The 14,703-nt window shown below is 54.5% G+C and overlaps 1 protein-coding gene across 2 annotated transcripts in view; it reads left to right on the forward strand.

The window, feature by feature from the left end:
* The window catches only part of PDE9A (phosphodiesterase 9A), a 115,758-nt gene that overhangs the window by 24,845 nt on the left and 76,210 nt on the right, over positions 1-14,703 (forward strand). For both annotated transcript variants that reach the window (XM_030915449.1, XM_030915450.1), the window contains exons 2-3: positions 8,273-8,343; positions 9,159-9,236. In XM_030915449.1, coding sequence (XP_030771309.1) covers positions 8,273-8,343; positions 9,159-9,236 — 149 coding nt within the window. The remainder of the gene's footprint in view (positions 1-8,272; positions 8,344-9,158; positions 9,237-14,703) is intronic.

The raw sequence follows: 14,703 nt of genomic DNA on the forward strand, positions 1-14,703 counted from the left end.
TGTGGAATTGATGGAGGCCGACTCAACACAGAGCCCTGGGGGCGTGAGGGGCTTGGCGGGATCTCTGCCGGCTGCAGATCTCTGCTCTGTTATTACCAGCCCTTCTGCCTGGCTCCTAATTGCTCTGAAGAGGGAATAATTTTCTCAGAAGCCATTGCCAGCCACATTTGGACTGAATAGATGCTGAAATGGCAAGGGTAAATGGGGCAGAGACAGTGAGAAGTCATTTTCTATCTGGAGCCCAAATAAAAGCGCTAGACCAGTGCTTCCTCCCACAATCCTGCCTGGCCCCTCTGCAGCCTCAATGCCCTTCTAAGAGCTGCCTGCCCCAGTAGGAGGCCAGGCTGGGACCAAGGACACCCAGTTCTGGGTAACCGTCTTCCCATGGCTCCTTGGACAACCACCTTAAAGAAGGGAAAGGCAAGAAGCAGAAGGAAAGCAGAGGCTGGACATTGGAATCAGTCTTTCTTTAAACTAAAAAAAGTTTTCATGTATGTGAACGTGTGTGTGCATTTGAAGTCGTATGTGGAAGGGGCCATATATCCGTCAATGCATGCTCCAAAAATCAGAACCGATGGACAGCAAACAGCATTGGATGTGCAGCCAGCATTCTTCCAGCGGCAGCCCCCGGGGAAAACAGGTGCAGCAGCCAGGACCATCTGTGGGACAGGGACAGGTGAGCATGACAGCAGGTACCACGGATCAGGGTGCACAGATAGGGCTGGGGGAGGCAGCATGGTGGGGCAGCCACTTCCCCTTGGCATGGCTGGACTGGAGCCCAGTGGACTCGCACTGATCAGAAGGATCCTCCACTAGAAGGATCTCACCAGACGAGTCCCCTCCAAACTGTAGCATGCAGGTGCCTTGGGCTTCATGCTGCACCTTCCAGATAAAAACACACAGGAGAGCTGCGAGAGCTGGAGTCCCGTGGACCTCAGAGATCCAGGTCACAAGGAGGGGGCCGCGCTGCACCAGGACATGTTCACCAAGGTGAGCCCTGGTTCCTCCCCACAGGCCACGGGCGAGGAAGTGTCGATGGCAGACTGGCTCAGTAGGTGGAAGAAGCTTCCGGAATGCCTGCCCGCAGGCTGCTGCTGGCATCAAGTCTGTATCCTATTTTCCATTCAGTGCATACATCCTCCAAGTGCGATTTCCACTCGGAACCCTGAGCTGCCTCATCCCTCGCTCCGTCTGCCCTCCCTCCCGCACAGCTCACACTGAAACCACGCCTCGCGTTCAACGGCTGGAGTCCTGGTGGATTGCTGCTCCGGGGCTCTCGCAAATCCCTTTACTTGAGCGCTGGTTTTACAGGAAGACCATGAAGCATCCCCCCAGGAGCTGGAGCTCCTCCTTCTGGACCCAGTGTCTCTTCTCAGCCTCACGACGAGGAGACCCGGTCATAGAGCTCTTGCCCTGGCCTGGGCTCTGATCCCTCCTCCGGCCCAGCCTCACCCTGCAAGCAGCACCATGTGGGGCTCAGAAGGGGGAACTTAGGCCGGGCGCAGTGGCTCAAGCCTTTAATCCCAGCACTTTGGGAGGCCGAGACGGGCGGATCACGAGGTCAGGAGATCGAGACCATCCTGGCTAACACGGTGAAACCCCGTCTCTACTAAAAAATACAAAAAACTAGCCGGGTGAGGTGGCGGGCGCCTGTAGTCCCAGCTACTCGGGAGGCTGAGGCAGGAGAATGGTGTAAACCCGGGAGGCGGAGCTTGCAGTGAGCTGAGATCCGGCCACTGCACTCCAGCCTGGGTGAAGAGCGAGACTCCATCTCAAAAAACAAAAAAAAAAAAAAGAAGGGGGAACTTGAGGGACCCTTCTGGCAACCCCCCAATAAGCCTTTCCACAGAGAGCCCAAGAGGAGACAGAACACTCTATTTGATAAAATAGAGTCAAATCCAGGAAGACGCCTCTGGAACTGGAATGGAAATGACTCACCCCCCGCCCATGAGAGACCCTTCTGTCCTGTCCCTTAACCCAGAGGCCCTGGGTGTGGGTTTCCCAGCCCCCTCGAAGCCGGACCCTCAAACTCCAGCCCTGTTTCTTCTAAGTGTGCCAGTTAAGATGCTTCTCACTGCAAGAAACAGACTCTTTTTCAAGCCAGTTCAAGAAGATTTGTGTTGCTGCAGAGGCCGATGGGTGTGTGGAGCAGGCTCAGGGAGAGACTGTTGTAAGGAGGCTAAGGGGTCTTCAGAAAAATCCCCAGGACCTGGGGTGCGAGGAGCCTGGGGGGGCCTGGGCTGTCACAGCCTGCAGCCCCTCCCCTCCCTCTCACAGTGTCCGCTGCCCCTGTGCTCGGGGCCCCTGCCCATACCTTCTGGGGCTTCTCCTTTTGACCTCTCAGGGTCCCAGTGTGGCCCAAATCCGTGCGACCCTGGCTCACTGACAGTCACCACCAGCTCCGTATCTCTCAGTAAAAGTTCCTGCAAAAGAGTATGATTGGGAGCTGGCCATGGGGGCTTAAGGCAGCCCCCCGCTCCAGTCCCCTTGGCCGTGGAGACAGGGCAGGGTTAGCAGGAGGCAAGGCACGTGCAGGACGGCTGGCCGGCAGAGGTCCCGTGTGCTGCCATGGGTGCAGGGTGGCCACTGTGACCCTGGGTCTCCCTCCTGGATCCCCACTTGGAAGGGGTGACCTAGAGGGACTCTTGTCAGAAGGACCCCCACCCAGCCAACCTGACTGATGGGGCCATCAGCTTGACAACAGGCTTGGTGGCAAGGCAAGAAGGTACAACCGACCAGAGCCCCGGGTCCCCTGTGCCCTCCTGCACTGCCTGACGGGGTTGGGCCACAGCCCGTACCAGCCATGAGCTGAGCCAGGAATCCAGTCAAACCATGTGCCTGAGTGACACGTAGCTCTGTTCCTTCTCTGGATTAACTGCTGATCAACCCCAACAAGCAGCAGGCCTGTCTTGCTGTGAGCACACCGCTTGCAGACCCTTTCCCAGGCCTCCATTCCCACCTTTCTGAAGGTCAAGGCAGCGCCCTCCCCAAGAAACAGTGGGAACAGAGGAGCTAGGTGTTCGTTCTTCCCAGCTCCGGAAACCCTGCAGATTGCGCACTCGAATTCCTGCTGAAATAACAGTGGGTGCCAGACAAAAGGTGGCGAAAAGTTTTTCTAGGTACATTTGTTCACTCAGAGACCTCCTAGAGACTTGTGTGAAAATCATAGAATTTGCAACCAGTGGGGACAGTGAGATTCGTGGCAACTGAAATGATATAAAATTGAACTTTGTGTCAAACCAGTAGTGTTTTGTGTAATTCTTTTCAAACCTGTCATTTCACTTACTGCTTCTCACAGCCCCAAGAGGCAGGTGGAGTTGATGCCGTCAACCCTATTTACAGAATGGTCAACTGAGGCTCGCCCTGGTTATGCGTTTGCCCACAGGGTTGAAAGAGAAGCCAGGGACAGAAGGAGTCACTGGTTAACCAAAGGGCTTCCTGTTCTCAAATCCACTGCTCCTTCCGTTACATGGTGTCTAGAAGGAGGCTCGTTTGGATATAGACATTAAATAACCTGGAGGTCAGTGTATGTTGTGGTCAAGCATGTGTGGTCTGCAGCCGGTGGCCCGAGATGCAGTCCTGATGTACACTTCTGGCTGGGCACGTGGGAGCTACACACATCTCTGTGTGCCTCGGTTTCCATATGTAAACATCTTAGACTAGCACTTGCCTGTGGTTGGCACCTGGTAAGTGTCAGCCTTCTCTAATGCCGGCAGCATGAGGGCACCCAGACGGTGACGTTCCAGCTGACATTCCCAGGTCTCAGCTGATTATGAAGAGGCATCAATTTCCAGCAGAGGAGCCACCCTCCGTCTCATCATGTGTTTCTCTCGTCTTGCTTTAATATCACAGCACTGCCAGTCAAACCACCCAAAAGGGTTTGTGATGACTTGCCATGCATTCTCGTGAACTCCAGCCCTGACTTGCCTGCAAGCCAGGAGCCAACATAAAACCTTCATTTTTCCCTTAATCTTGCTGCCTCTGCATCTCGTTTTCAAACTTCATTTTTTTGCACTATTTGTTTCCAGATAAAGGATTCGCAAAATTATTCGGCACATGGTCAGGAAGCCTTATGGCCTCCTGATGAGGCAGCCTGCGGGTCCTCCTGTGGTCCGAAGCTGCAGCCGGGCTGGCCTCCCACAGTCAGGAGCAGCATCAAGCTAGGTGCTTCTCACACCCGCGAAGAACACGACTGTCCGAGCCCCCATCCGTAGGGCTCACGCCTCATGCCCAGACTCGCACCCGCTTTGGAACCACTGGAGACGAGTGAACAGCAAAAGCTGAAATCATGACTCTCATCCAGATTTAAAATGACTGTGTGTCAAACGTTTTTACTGAAATGATGAATTGAATGGGAACTGGTAAGAAGGTGCAACCAGTTCAAAAGAGAAATCCAAGAACCCTCAATGTGTAAGGAGTGCAGGAATGTTGACATGGACTTCAAACGGATGCAGCTGTATTCTTCAGTGGAGACAGCCAGAGTCAACTTTTGTGCTTATTCCAAATTTCCTGATAGCCTCCCCACCTTTTGTCCAACATAATCTCAAAGAGAGATTATTCTGGATGGCAGAATAAGGCTGGTCCTCCTAGGTGTGGCATCCTTGCTTGCACAGAGGTAGCAAGAGTGCTACCATGCCATACAGGCCTTTTTCAGTTTGTTTTGCTGGAAGACCTCATAGTTGTGCTTTAAAGTTATTTAAGTGTTATTTGCTATCCTGAGGTTAGGAAACCAAACACAAAAAGCTGTCCTCCAGATTTCACCTGCAGTACTGACAAATTTGATAAACCCCTCTCTTCTCAAGGGCCCCATGATATTCCAAAACCCTGGCCTGCCAAAGTGCAGCCTTTTTTCCCAGCTTGGAGGCTGCGACCCTGTGAGCCCCTCCCCTCCCCCAGGGGACTTTGTGGGCATGGATGCTGCACAGTCAACTCTCGGCCCCTTAAGAGTGGTCACAGCCCAGCAATTAAGTGTCGTTCTCATACACGTCTTTCAGGCCCAGGCTCGATTGCATAAACCTTCCCCAATTATATCCTGGCAAGAAGGAAGACAGATCCTTCCGGAACCTTTGCAGATATTGCCACAAAAAGTAAAGCCTTCCTAAAAGTTTGAATTTGGGGAGGAAGGAGAGCAGATGGTGAAAATCAGATATCACTTAAAAATTACTCATTTCGGTTTACAAAAAATCTAGGTCATTAAAAGTTACTGATAGCTTAAGAAGACAAGGAAAAGGCTTCCTTACAGAGCCAGAAAGTCCAACAGTACAACGACACGCATGTCATTCCTCACTCATTCCACTCAGGGGTCCGTAACGGATTCTCCACTGGCTCCTGGGTTGCAGGCTCATGAAGCTGGATGTTCTTCTACTGAAAAGAGCCCTGGAAGCCTTGGGCAGCCTGCTGGCAGGGTCCGAATATCATCTGAGCAAAGCCATCAGAAGCTGTCCCCAGGAGTCTGCGCTTGGGGGTCAGTCATTGGAGGTACTTACTGCAGTCCTTTTCCATGGGGCTGGAAGTTTCTGCATTGAATCACAAGCTCTGGCCTCCAGCTTGGTGCAGAATCTTCTGGGGAGGCATCGGAGTTAACGCGTCTGTAGATGACAGCCACCCCTTTTTTGGCCCATTTTACAGCAGAGGAAATTTAGGTTCAAAGAAGTTGAGTTGAGGGTTCCAGGAGTGAAGCAGTCAAGGATCCCCCTGGGCCGCCTGGCCTCACGCCCTGGCCCCACGCTCCCGAGATGAGGAAGCCCCAGGCCCATGAGCCCAGTGCCCTTGGCAAAGCCACTTCCCTTCTGTGTAAAGTCAGACGAGCCTCCCCAGTCCCAAGAAACTGCGATTCCATAATCACCCTCCCCTTACCTTTTGAGATCTTGCTGGTAGGTGCACCCCCTTCGAGCCAGCCCCAAGAAGCCATGATTTGAGTCGGTCTTGCCAGATGTGTCTTGAGATAATTTAACTCAAAGATCATCCCCCATGCACTCCGAGGGGCTAGGACAGGATGTGGTGCCTTCGTGCCCACAAGGAGAAGCACCCAGTGGGGAGGGGTGGGGCGAGGACTTTATCAAGGGGTCATTTGCTGCGACCACCCAGGTTGGAGCACAGGGACCGCAGGGCCCCCGCCTCCTGCAGGACTACCCCTCTCATCTGAGGGAGACACCCTAAAAACACATCTTTGAGCAGTGGCTTCTAATCCAAGAAACCCAGTAGAAGTTACACGCAGATTCCCGGGGCCCAACTCAGACCCACTGCGTGGGAATCCCTGAGCTGGGGCCAGAGGCACACTTTGAAGAACACCAAGCTCTTTAGCAGGCCCCTTGCAAACCACATCCTGCTTCTCCAGAAGCTCCAGATCCAGAATGTTTAAAGCAAGAGTCCTTCTTGCCTTCCTCTTCTTCCACCCCTGCCCTCTGCAGACTGGGGTCTGTAGACCCCCAAAGTAAGCCCGCCACACCAGGAGAAAGGGAGTTACACAGGGGCCCACATGGGAACCCAGCCCGGGCTCTGCCACGCAACAACTCCACGGCATAGCCTGGAAGACTGTGGCGTGGACTGTGACTCGGGCTGAGGATGGTGTCCTGGTGGAAGTGAGGGTCTGGCACCCAGCCAAGTGCAGGACTCCTCGGCAGTAGGGTTGGGAGAAGCAGCCTTTGCACGTGAGGCCGGGAACCAGGACACGGGAGGAGAAGCACATCCCGGAGGAAGGAGCTCTGGGAGGAGCCAGCAGAGTTCTGCAAAGGAGGATGTGGGGAAAACAGGGCGAGGCCAAAGTGGGGGCTGCTGAAGGGGGCTACTGCACCCGTACAAGCATGGCCAGGACTGAGCTGATACAGCCGATGCCACAGACGTCAGGAACCACGCAATGACACAGGCCACCTTTGACCGACCATTACCCCTGGGGCAGATACCAGTGGGGATAACGGGCAAGGCGAGGTGCTGTTTACTGTCTTATTGTCGCCGGTTCAGCAGCCCACAGGAAATGGTGTTAGTCACAGAAAAAAAAAAATCTGTTTTCTATATTTCACTGTTTCTAAGTAAAGAAAAAGAAAACTAATCTTAGCTTTAAAAAAAATGGTGCACTGGGCACCGAAAAATAACCATCTTCCCAGGCCTGCGTTTCCCCCACGCCAGGGACTTGTGCTGGAAAGAAAAGCTGCATTGGCAGCCAGGAGCCGGGGAAACTGTCCAGGGAGGCATCCACTGCGATGAAGGCGGGGCCTGGGCGTGGCCTGTTCCATGCTCTGCCAGCCCTGGAGAAGCCCCACCCTCACCGAGCTTGAAATGCCCCCTCCCTGAGAGCCGAGACTCCTCCCTGAGAGCAGGGACCACTTGGACAAAAGATGTGGATGCCAACCCGGCGTTTCCACCGCAGCCCGGATGGTACTCGGGGTTGAGCGCAGCCATCCTGTGCAGAGGTCCTGTTTCTCTGCAGGAGCCAGTTTCACTGTGGGCGTCCAGGATCCTCAGCGGTTCTGTTGTGACGTGATTCCCCTCTTTGACTTCATCATTCAGCCTCTGTCCCTCAGTCCCCAAATACCAAAAGGCATTCTTTTTTTTTCTTTTTTTTGAGATGGAGTTTCACTCTTGTTGCCCGGGCTGGAGTGCAGTGGCGCGATCTCGGCTCACTGCAACCTCGGTCTCCCAGGTTCAAGCGATTCTCCTGCCTAAGCCTCCCAAGTAGCTGGGACTACAGGCGCCTGCCACGATGACTGGCTAATTTTTTGTATGTTTAGTAGAGATGGAGTTTCACCATGCTGGCCAGGCTGGCCTGGAACTCCTGATCTCAGGTGATCCGCCTGCCTCAGCCTCCCAAAGTGCTGGGATTACAGGCGTGAGCCACTGTGCCCGGCCTTTTTTTTTTTTTTTTTTTTTTTTTAAGTTAATGAACTTGAATTTTATTTTATTTACAGAATGGCCCCCATGAGCTACTTGAAGACCTGGTGCCCAGCGAGTGTTGACCCCAGGTGGTCAGTCCTGCCTGGCCCCTTCCAAGGGATGCGCCATCTCCATAACCATGTCACCGACAGGCGTGTGGGCAAGGGGGGGTCACTGTATTTTTCACATCTCTTTCCACTGAACGCAACAATGACATTTTTCACCACCCGTATATATCAACCACATGAAAAGATGAGCCTGTGACTTTCCAATGCCTAGAGTCACAGTTTTTCTTTTCAAAATTAACCTTCAGGTTGGAGCCGGAGCAGAAGCACATGGCCTCTGACATCTCCAGGGAGACCCGCCGCCCTCACTGCCGCCTCACTGTGCTTCTGTTTTGCAGGTGATCTTCAGCAAGTACTGCAACTCCAGTGACATCATGGACCTGTTCTGCATCGCCACCGGCCTGCCTCGGTGAGTGCGCGCTGCGGGCTCTGCCTTTTCAGGATGCCTGGGAGGGGCAGGAAGAGGCCAGAAGGGCCCAAGGGACCTGCCTGCTACAAGGGGCTCTTTGAAATCAATCAGCCGGGCGCAGTGGCTCACGCCTGTAATCCCAGCACTTTGGGAGGCCGAGACAGGTGGATCACGAGGTCAGGAGATCAAGACCATCCTGGCTAACACGGTGAAACCCCGTCTCTACTAAAATACAAAAAAATTAGCCAGGCGTGGTGGCGGGCGCCTGTAGTCCCAGCTACTTGGGAGGCTGAGGCAGGAGAATGGCGTGAACCCAGGAGGCGGAGCTTGCAGTGAGCCGAGATCGTGCCACTGCACTCCAGCCTGGGCGACAGAGGGGGACTCCGTCTCAAAAAAAAAAAAAAAAAGCTACTCGGGAGGCTGAGGCAGGAGAATGGCGTGAACCCGGGAGGCGGAGCTTGCAGTGAGCTGAGATCCGGCCACTGCAGTCCAGCCTGGGCCACAGAGCAAGACTCCGTCTCAAAAAAAAAAAAAAAATCTCCCAACTCAAAAAAGTAGACTAGCTCCAATTCCCATTTTAAAGCATTTCAGCATCTACACACACTTAGGATTATACACAGCTGTTTAATTTCATTTACAAACGGAATCTCAAAGCCCTGGGGACAGCCTCCCACCCTTCCCATCCTACCGCACTTTGGCCAGGCTGGTCCCGGGACTGTCCTGGTTGTCTCAGGGCTCTGGCCCTATGTGTACATTCAAGTGTACATCCCAGAGCACGCTGTGGGCGAAAACACGGGCTTGGGTGTGTTTTTCAGGAACACGACCATCTCCCTGCTGACCACTGACGATGCCATGGTCTCCATCGACCCCACCATGCCCGCGAATTCAGAACGGTAAGAGGCTCCGGCCATGTTCCTTGGCGTGTGTCTGGCACTTCTCTCCTTGACATGGGAGGCTTTCTATGATTTTGTAAATGTGCTTCTGCAGAAAGGTGTGAATTGACAGCAGAGATGGAGGGCGAGGGTAGGAGCGAGTGTGAAGGAGTCCTCGTGTTCCCCTGCAGAGGAGCTGGGCACTTTCCAAGATAACAATTGCAGCCATGGCTCTGTACCCGCTTCTCAACAGGAGGAGGCATTGTACAGAGGGGAAATGAGGCCCAGGAGGGTGAGCCAAGAGCTGCAGAGCCAGGCCCTGGGATTCCCACATTAACCCCAGGAAGGACCGCGGGAGATTCCCTACAGAGCCCCTGGGGACATTTCGTGTTTACCCACTTGGGGCTGGTCTCTGTGTTCATAAAGTGATGCCTGTGGGAGTGTCTATGCACAGAAGGGGCGGGGATGAGGGAGGCCCAGGAAGTCAAGAGGAGAGGCCAGTGAAAGCCTCCATGAATGTCTGTGAACTAGGTCAAGCCAGCGGTGTATGGCCCAAGAAGGACACGGAGCAGGGGCTCTCAGGTCAGTGACCTGCCCCTGTGCCTGGTGACCCGGGGAGACCCCAGCAGCCTCCACTGCTCTTTGGCTGGGCAAAGTGGAACTTAGATTTTCTCATGAGGCGAGGGAGCAGGTGAGCTGGGGCGTGCGACCTCAGGACCCCTCTCTGGTGTCCTCTGTTCCTCCCAGATTGGGGCTCACTGAGCCTCCAAGGGACTCAGTAGATGCGATGGGACACTTGTTAATCTGGTCATCAGGGTGTCCTACCCAGCTGACCCATGGCCAGCTCTAAGCCCACAGGAGAAAATGTGTGTCAGGGAGACCCTTGTGTCAGCGAGGCCCCAGTGGACGTGGCCAGCGCCGTCCTCCTCAGCGTGGTCCCAGTGGACATGGCCAGCGCCATCCTCCTCAGCGTGGTCCCAGTGGACGTGGCCAGCGCCGTCCTCCTCAGCGTGGTCCCAGTGGATGTGGCCAGCACCGTCCCACTCAGTGAGACCCCGGTGGACATGGCCAGCGCTGTCCTGGTCAGTGAGGCCCCAGTGGACATGGCCAGCACTGTCCCCCTCGGTGAGGTCCCGGTGGACGTAGCCAGCCTCATCCCCCTCAGCGAGATCCTGGTGGACATGGCCAGCGCCGTCCCCCTCAGCAAGGCCCCAGTGGACGTGGCCAGCGCCATCCCCTTCAGCGAGGTCCCAGTGGACGTGTCCAGAGCTGTCCTGGTCAGCCGTCCTCCCTGTCACCTTGAGGCCTCAGCCGAGCTCCTCCCATCTGGCTGTGCCCATCAGTCTCCCCTCCTGCCCTAGCCAGGATGCCCATCTTCTGCCCCACACCGTCTGGCTCTGACTCTTGGCTTCCAGACTCCCCGGAAGGTGCAGTTGGAGCTAATTGGCTCCCCAGAGACTCCAGTGAGCGTCTTGTCAGCCTCACCGGGGACCAGCTCCAGCCTGGGAGGTCTCGCTCAGAAGTGAAGTCACTGAGTGGCCCGTCCTGCCGACACCCACAAGACTAAAATGTTCTCTCAGAAGGGATTTCATGGAGACCAGCACCTTGTCCGTGCCAGCTGGGTCTCTGAGAGAAACCACTTTGTTTTCCTGAACTCATTTGAAACAGCATGCAGAGACATTTAAACTGGGCGGGAAATAGGAGATGCCCACCTTGACCCTTCTAATTCTTGCCTTATTAACAAGAGAAAGTATCAGACACACCAGACAAAAGCCCTCCTGAGCCCAAAGAGCCCAAATGTCTGGAAGCTCTCTGCTGAGATGCCAAAAGGCATACCTTTCTGATAAAGAGACAGCGACAGATGAGGTACCATGATACAGACATGGCAGTGGACATGGAGAGGGGAGCAGTGGAGATGGAGAAGATGGAGGTCGACGCGGATGAGGATGTAGATGGAGAAGATGGAGATAGACATGGATGAGGATATAGATAGATGTATAGGGTGTGTATCTAACTGGGTATGAGTGCTGCAGAAATAGATCTAGACACCAATGTGGATGTGATCTAGATAATGTGATTCTGGGCATAGAAAGAGCTACAGATACCCTAGCTATGATTGTGGGTGTGGATATAGGTATAGACATGGTGGGGAGGAGAGAATAGATTCTCCTCTCTCATTACAAACTGATCGTGGCTGGGGGTGGCACGTGCTGAGATGTGGCTATATTTGTCCCCAGGCTGGTGCCTGCATCCTCCTGGACCCCCATCTCCTTTGTGCCTTCTTCCATTCCCTCTCCATGGTTAGGTCCAGGCCTCACTGAGCTCTGACCTCCCTGCCTCCAACCTGCCTCTCCCACACGGCTGCCAGGTTCAACCTGGTAGGACACCTCCTTCTCTGTGGTGGCCTGCCAATCTGGGCCCTGCCAACCTGTGCCCTACCAACTTCTCCAACTTATCCCCTGCAACTGTCCCCACGCCTGCACCATGCTCAGCCCACAGGATCCTGCCTTCCCAGCTCTGCAGAACCAGCTTCTGCTCAGCCGCTAGTTGCCAGCACAGCCACCTGCTTTAAGCACCATCCACAGTCACCCATACCCATCACCATCATCATCCAAAGTCACCTGAGTCATCACCCCCTTCACTGTTACCATCCAAAGTCACCCAGACCATCACCATCACCATCCAGTCACCCATCCTGTCACCATCACCATCCAGTCACCCATCCTGTCACCATCACCATCCAGTCACCCATCCTGTCACCATCACCATCCAGAGTCACCCAGACCATCACCATCACCATCCAGAGTCACCCATCCTGTCACCATCACCATCCACAGTCACCCAGACCCATCACCCTCACCATCCAGAGTCACCCATCCTGTCACCATCACCATCCAGAGTCACCCAGACCATCACCATCCAGAGTCACCCATCCTGTCACCATCACCATCCACAGTCACCCAGACCAATCACCATCACCATCCAAAGTCACCCAGACCCATCACCCTCACCATCCAGAGTCACCAGCCCCGTCACCATGAGCATCCAGATTCACGCAGACCCATCACTCTGACCACCCACAGTCACCAGCCCCATCACCATCAGCACATCACTGGCTTCCTCCCCTCAGTGTGTGCCTCAGTCTGAAGTGATCGCACTGACTTGTTTGAGGTTCTCACTGCTGCTGGCCCCGCTGGATGGTCTCTTATAGGAAGGAAATTTCGCCTTGCTCTCTGCTGGATTTCCAGCCCCTAAATGAGGCGGGGCATGCTGGATGCAAGATGGACTGAGTGGGGGATGGAGTGAACCAGTCCAGTTCGTGCATGCCTCTCCCTCTGCACTGCCCGGAGCAGCTTTGTTTCTGGGGACGCAGGGCAACGTCTGGAGACATTTCTGGATGTCACCAGGGGTAAGGGGCTGCTACTCGCGTCCGATGGGTGGAGACCCGGGATGCCGCTCAGAATCCTACAGCGCTCAGGACAGGCCCACAGCAATGACACATGTGGCCCAAGATGCCAGCGGTTCTGAGGCACAGCTCCTGGTGTCTGAGGTCTCCCCTGTGTTCTGTAGCTGTCGCTGTCCCCTCAAACTTCCCCAGTCTTCCAACCTAGTAGTTCTCAGACAACCAGGGGGCTTGGTGGAGCACAGAGCTCCCCTCGAGGGGTCTCTGGTTCATGACAGAGGTAGGCCCCGAGAATCTTTCTGCAGGTTGGCAGTGAGGAGGATGAGGCTGGCCCAGGACACACCACTGATGCTCTCTGACCCAAAGGCTTTTCTCTCCTGCTTCCTTCCCTCTTCCCTCTCTGGCAGGTGATGTTACCAGCCTTTTCTTTTTTGGCCCTGCCTCTTCCTTGGCTTTTCTGCTCTTCCTCTCTTCCACTCAGTGCCTGGTGACAAGCGGCCATCCTCAGAGATGTGCTTCAGGGCCCGAATTCCTTACTCCTCATACTCTTTCTGCACCGGAGCCACCCTGTGAGGCCTCGGGATGCTCAGCATTTCTCTCCCACCCCCCAGCCGCATGTTACAGCCATCCCCTCGCCACATGTCCAGGAGGGAGCCAGCATCCTTTGCTGACTTTCATGCTGTGACTATAGTGTTGCGTGGAAAAGGGGCCATGGAAAGGCTGGGCAGGTGGCTGCTCAGAGCCCCACCTTGCACGGTGACCCACGGGGCCTGGAAATTCACTGCCCCGGTTTACACACAGGTGCCTGAGCTCCTGCAGAGAATGCCTGATAGCGAGACACGTGCCCGTCCATTTGTGCTTTCAGGCATCCTAAGCACACACGCCTGCTCTTATTCGGAGCAGTCCCTGTAAACTAGTTCAACTAAAGAGTGGCTTTCCACCCTGGCTGCAGATTGCAACCACCCAGGAATCCTTTTTTTTTTTTTTTTTTTTTTTTTGAGAGTTTTGTTCTTGTTGCCCAGGCTGCAGTGCAATGGCACGAACTTGGCTCACCGCAACCTCCAGGGATTCTCCTGCCTCAGACTCCTGCCAAGTAGCTGGTATTACAGGCATGTGCCACCACACCTGGCTAATTTTGTATTTTTTAGTAGAGACGGGGTTTCTCCATGTTGGTCAGGCTGGTCTCGAACTCCCGACCTCAGGTGATCCACCCACCTCAGCCTCCCAAAGTGCTGGGATTACAGGCCTGAGCTACCGCACCCGGCCCTCCCAGGAATCTTTAAAAAGGTACCAGTTGATGCCCAGACCCCTCCAATTAAATCCAGATTTTTAAGAGATTTTTTTAAAAAGCTCTGCAAGTGATTCCAGCACACAGTCTGGGAACTAACCGCTTATGTAAGGTCTGGAAAACCTAAGAAACCACTCTTGACCCAGCCCTCTGGTGACATAAGTTCCTGGTCACCCTTGCTGAAACATGCTGGGTAAACTCTCTGTTTCTTCCTAGCAGACAGCAGCCCTCTCTCTTCAGCTCAGAAGCTACACCAGCAGTTGTTGGTTGGTTGGTTGGTTGGGTTATGTCTCTCTTTAACTTCCTCCGCTTCTGAAGACACCTGCAGTGACCTGATATAGACTTGGTCACCCCACTCTCCCCCCAACCTTAGGCCCAGGAACCATGTATTTGAAGGAGGCTCTCCTGCAGGCAGCTGGTTGCATCTAGCATGCTTGGATTCCTGCAGGCGGCTGGTTGCATCTAGCTTGCTTGGATTCCTGCAGGCGGCTGGTTGCATCTAGGTTGCTTGGATTCCTGCGGGCAGCTAGTTGCGTCTAGCATGCTTGGATTCCTGCAGGCAGTTGGTTGCATCTAGCATGCTTGGATTCCTGCAGGTGGCTGGTTGCGTCTCCTGCAGGCAGCTGGTTGCATCTAGCATGCTTGGATTCCTGCAGGCGGCTGGTTGCACCTAGCATGCTTGGATTCCTGCAGGCGGCTGGTTGCATCTAACTTGCTTGGATTCCTGCAGGCGGCTGTTTGCATCTAACTTGCTTGGATTCCTGCAGGCGGCTGGTCGCATCTAGTTTGCTTGGATT

Source organism: Rhinopithecus roxellana, chromosome 13 (genome assembly GCF_007565055.1).
Source record: "Rhinopithecus roxellana isolate Shanxi Qingling chromosome 13, ASM756505v1, whole genome shotgun sequence".
NCBI classification, from domain to species: Eukaryota; Metazoa; Chordata; class Mammalia; order Primates; family Cercopithecidae; genus Rhinopithecus; species Rhinopithecus roxellana.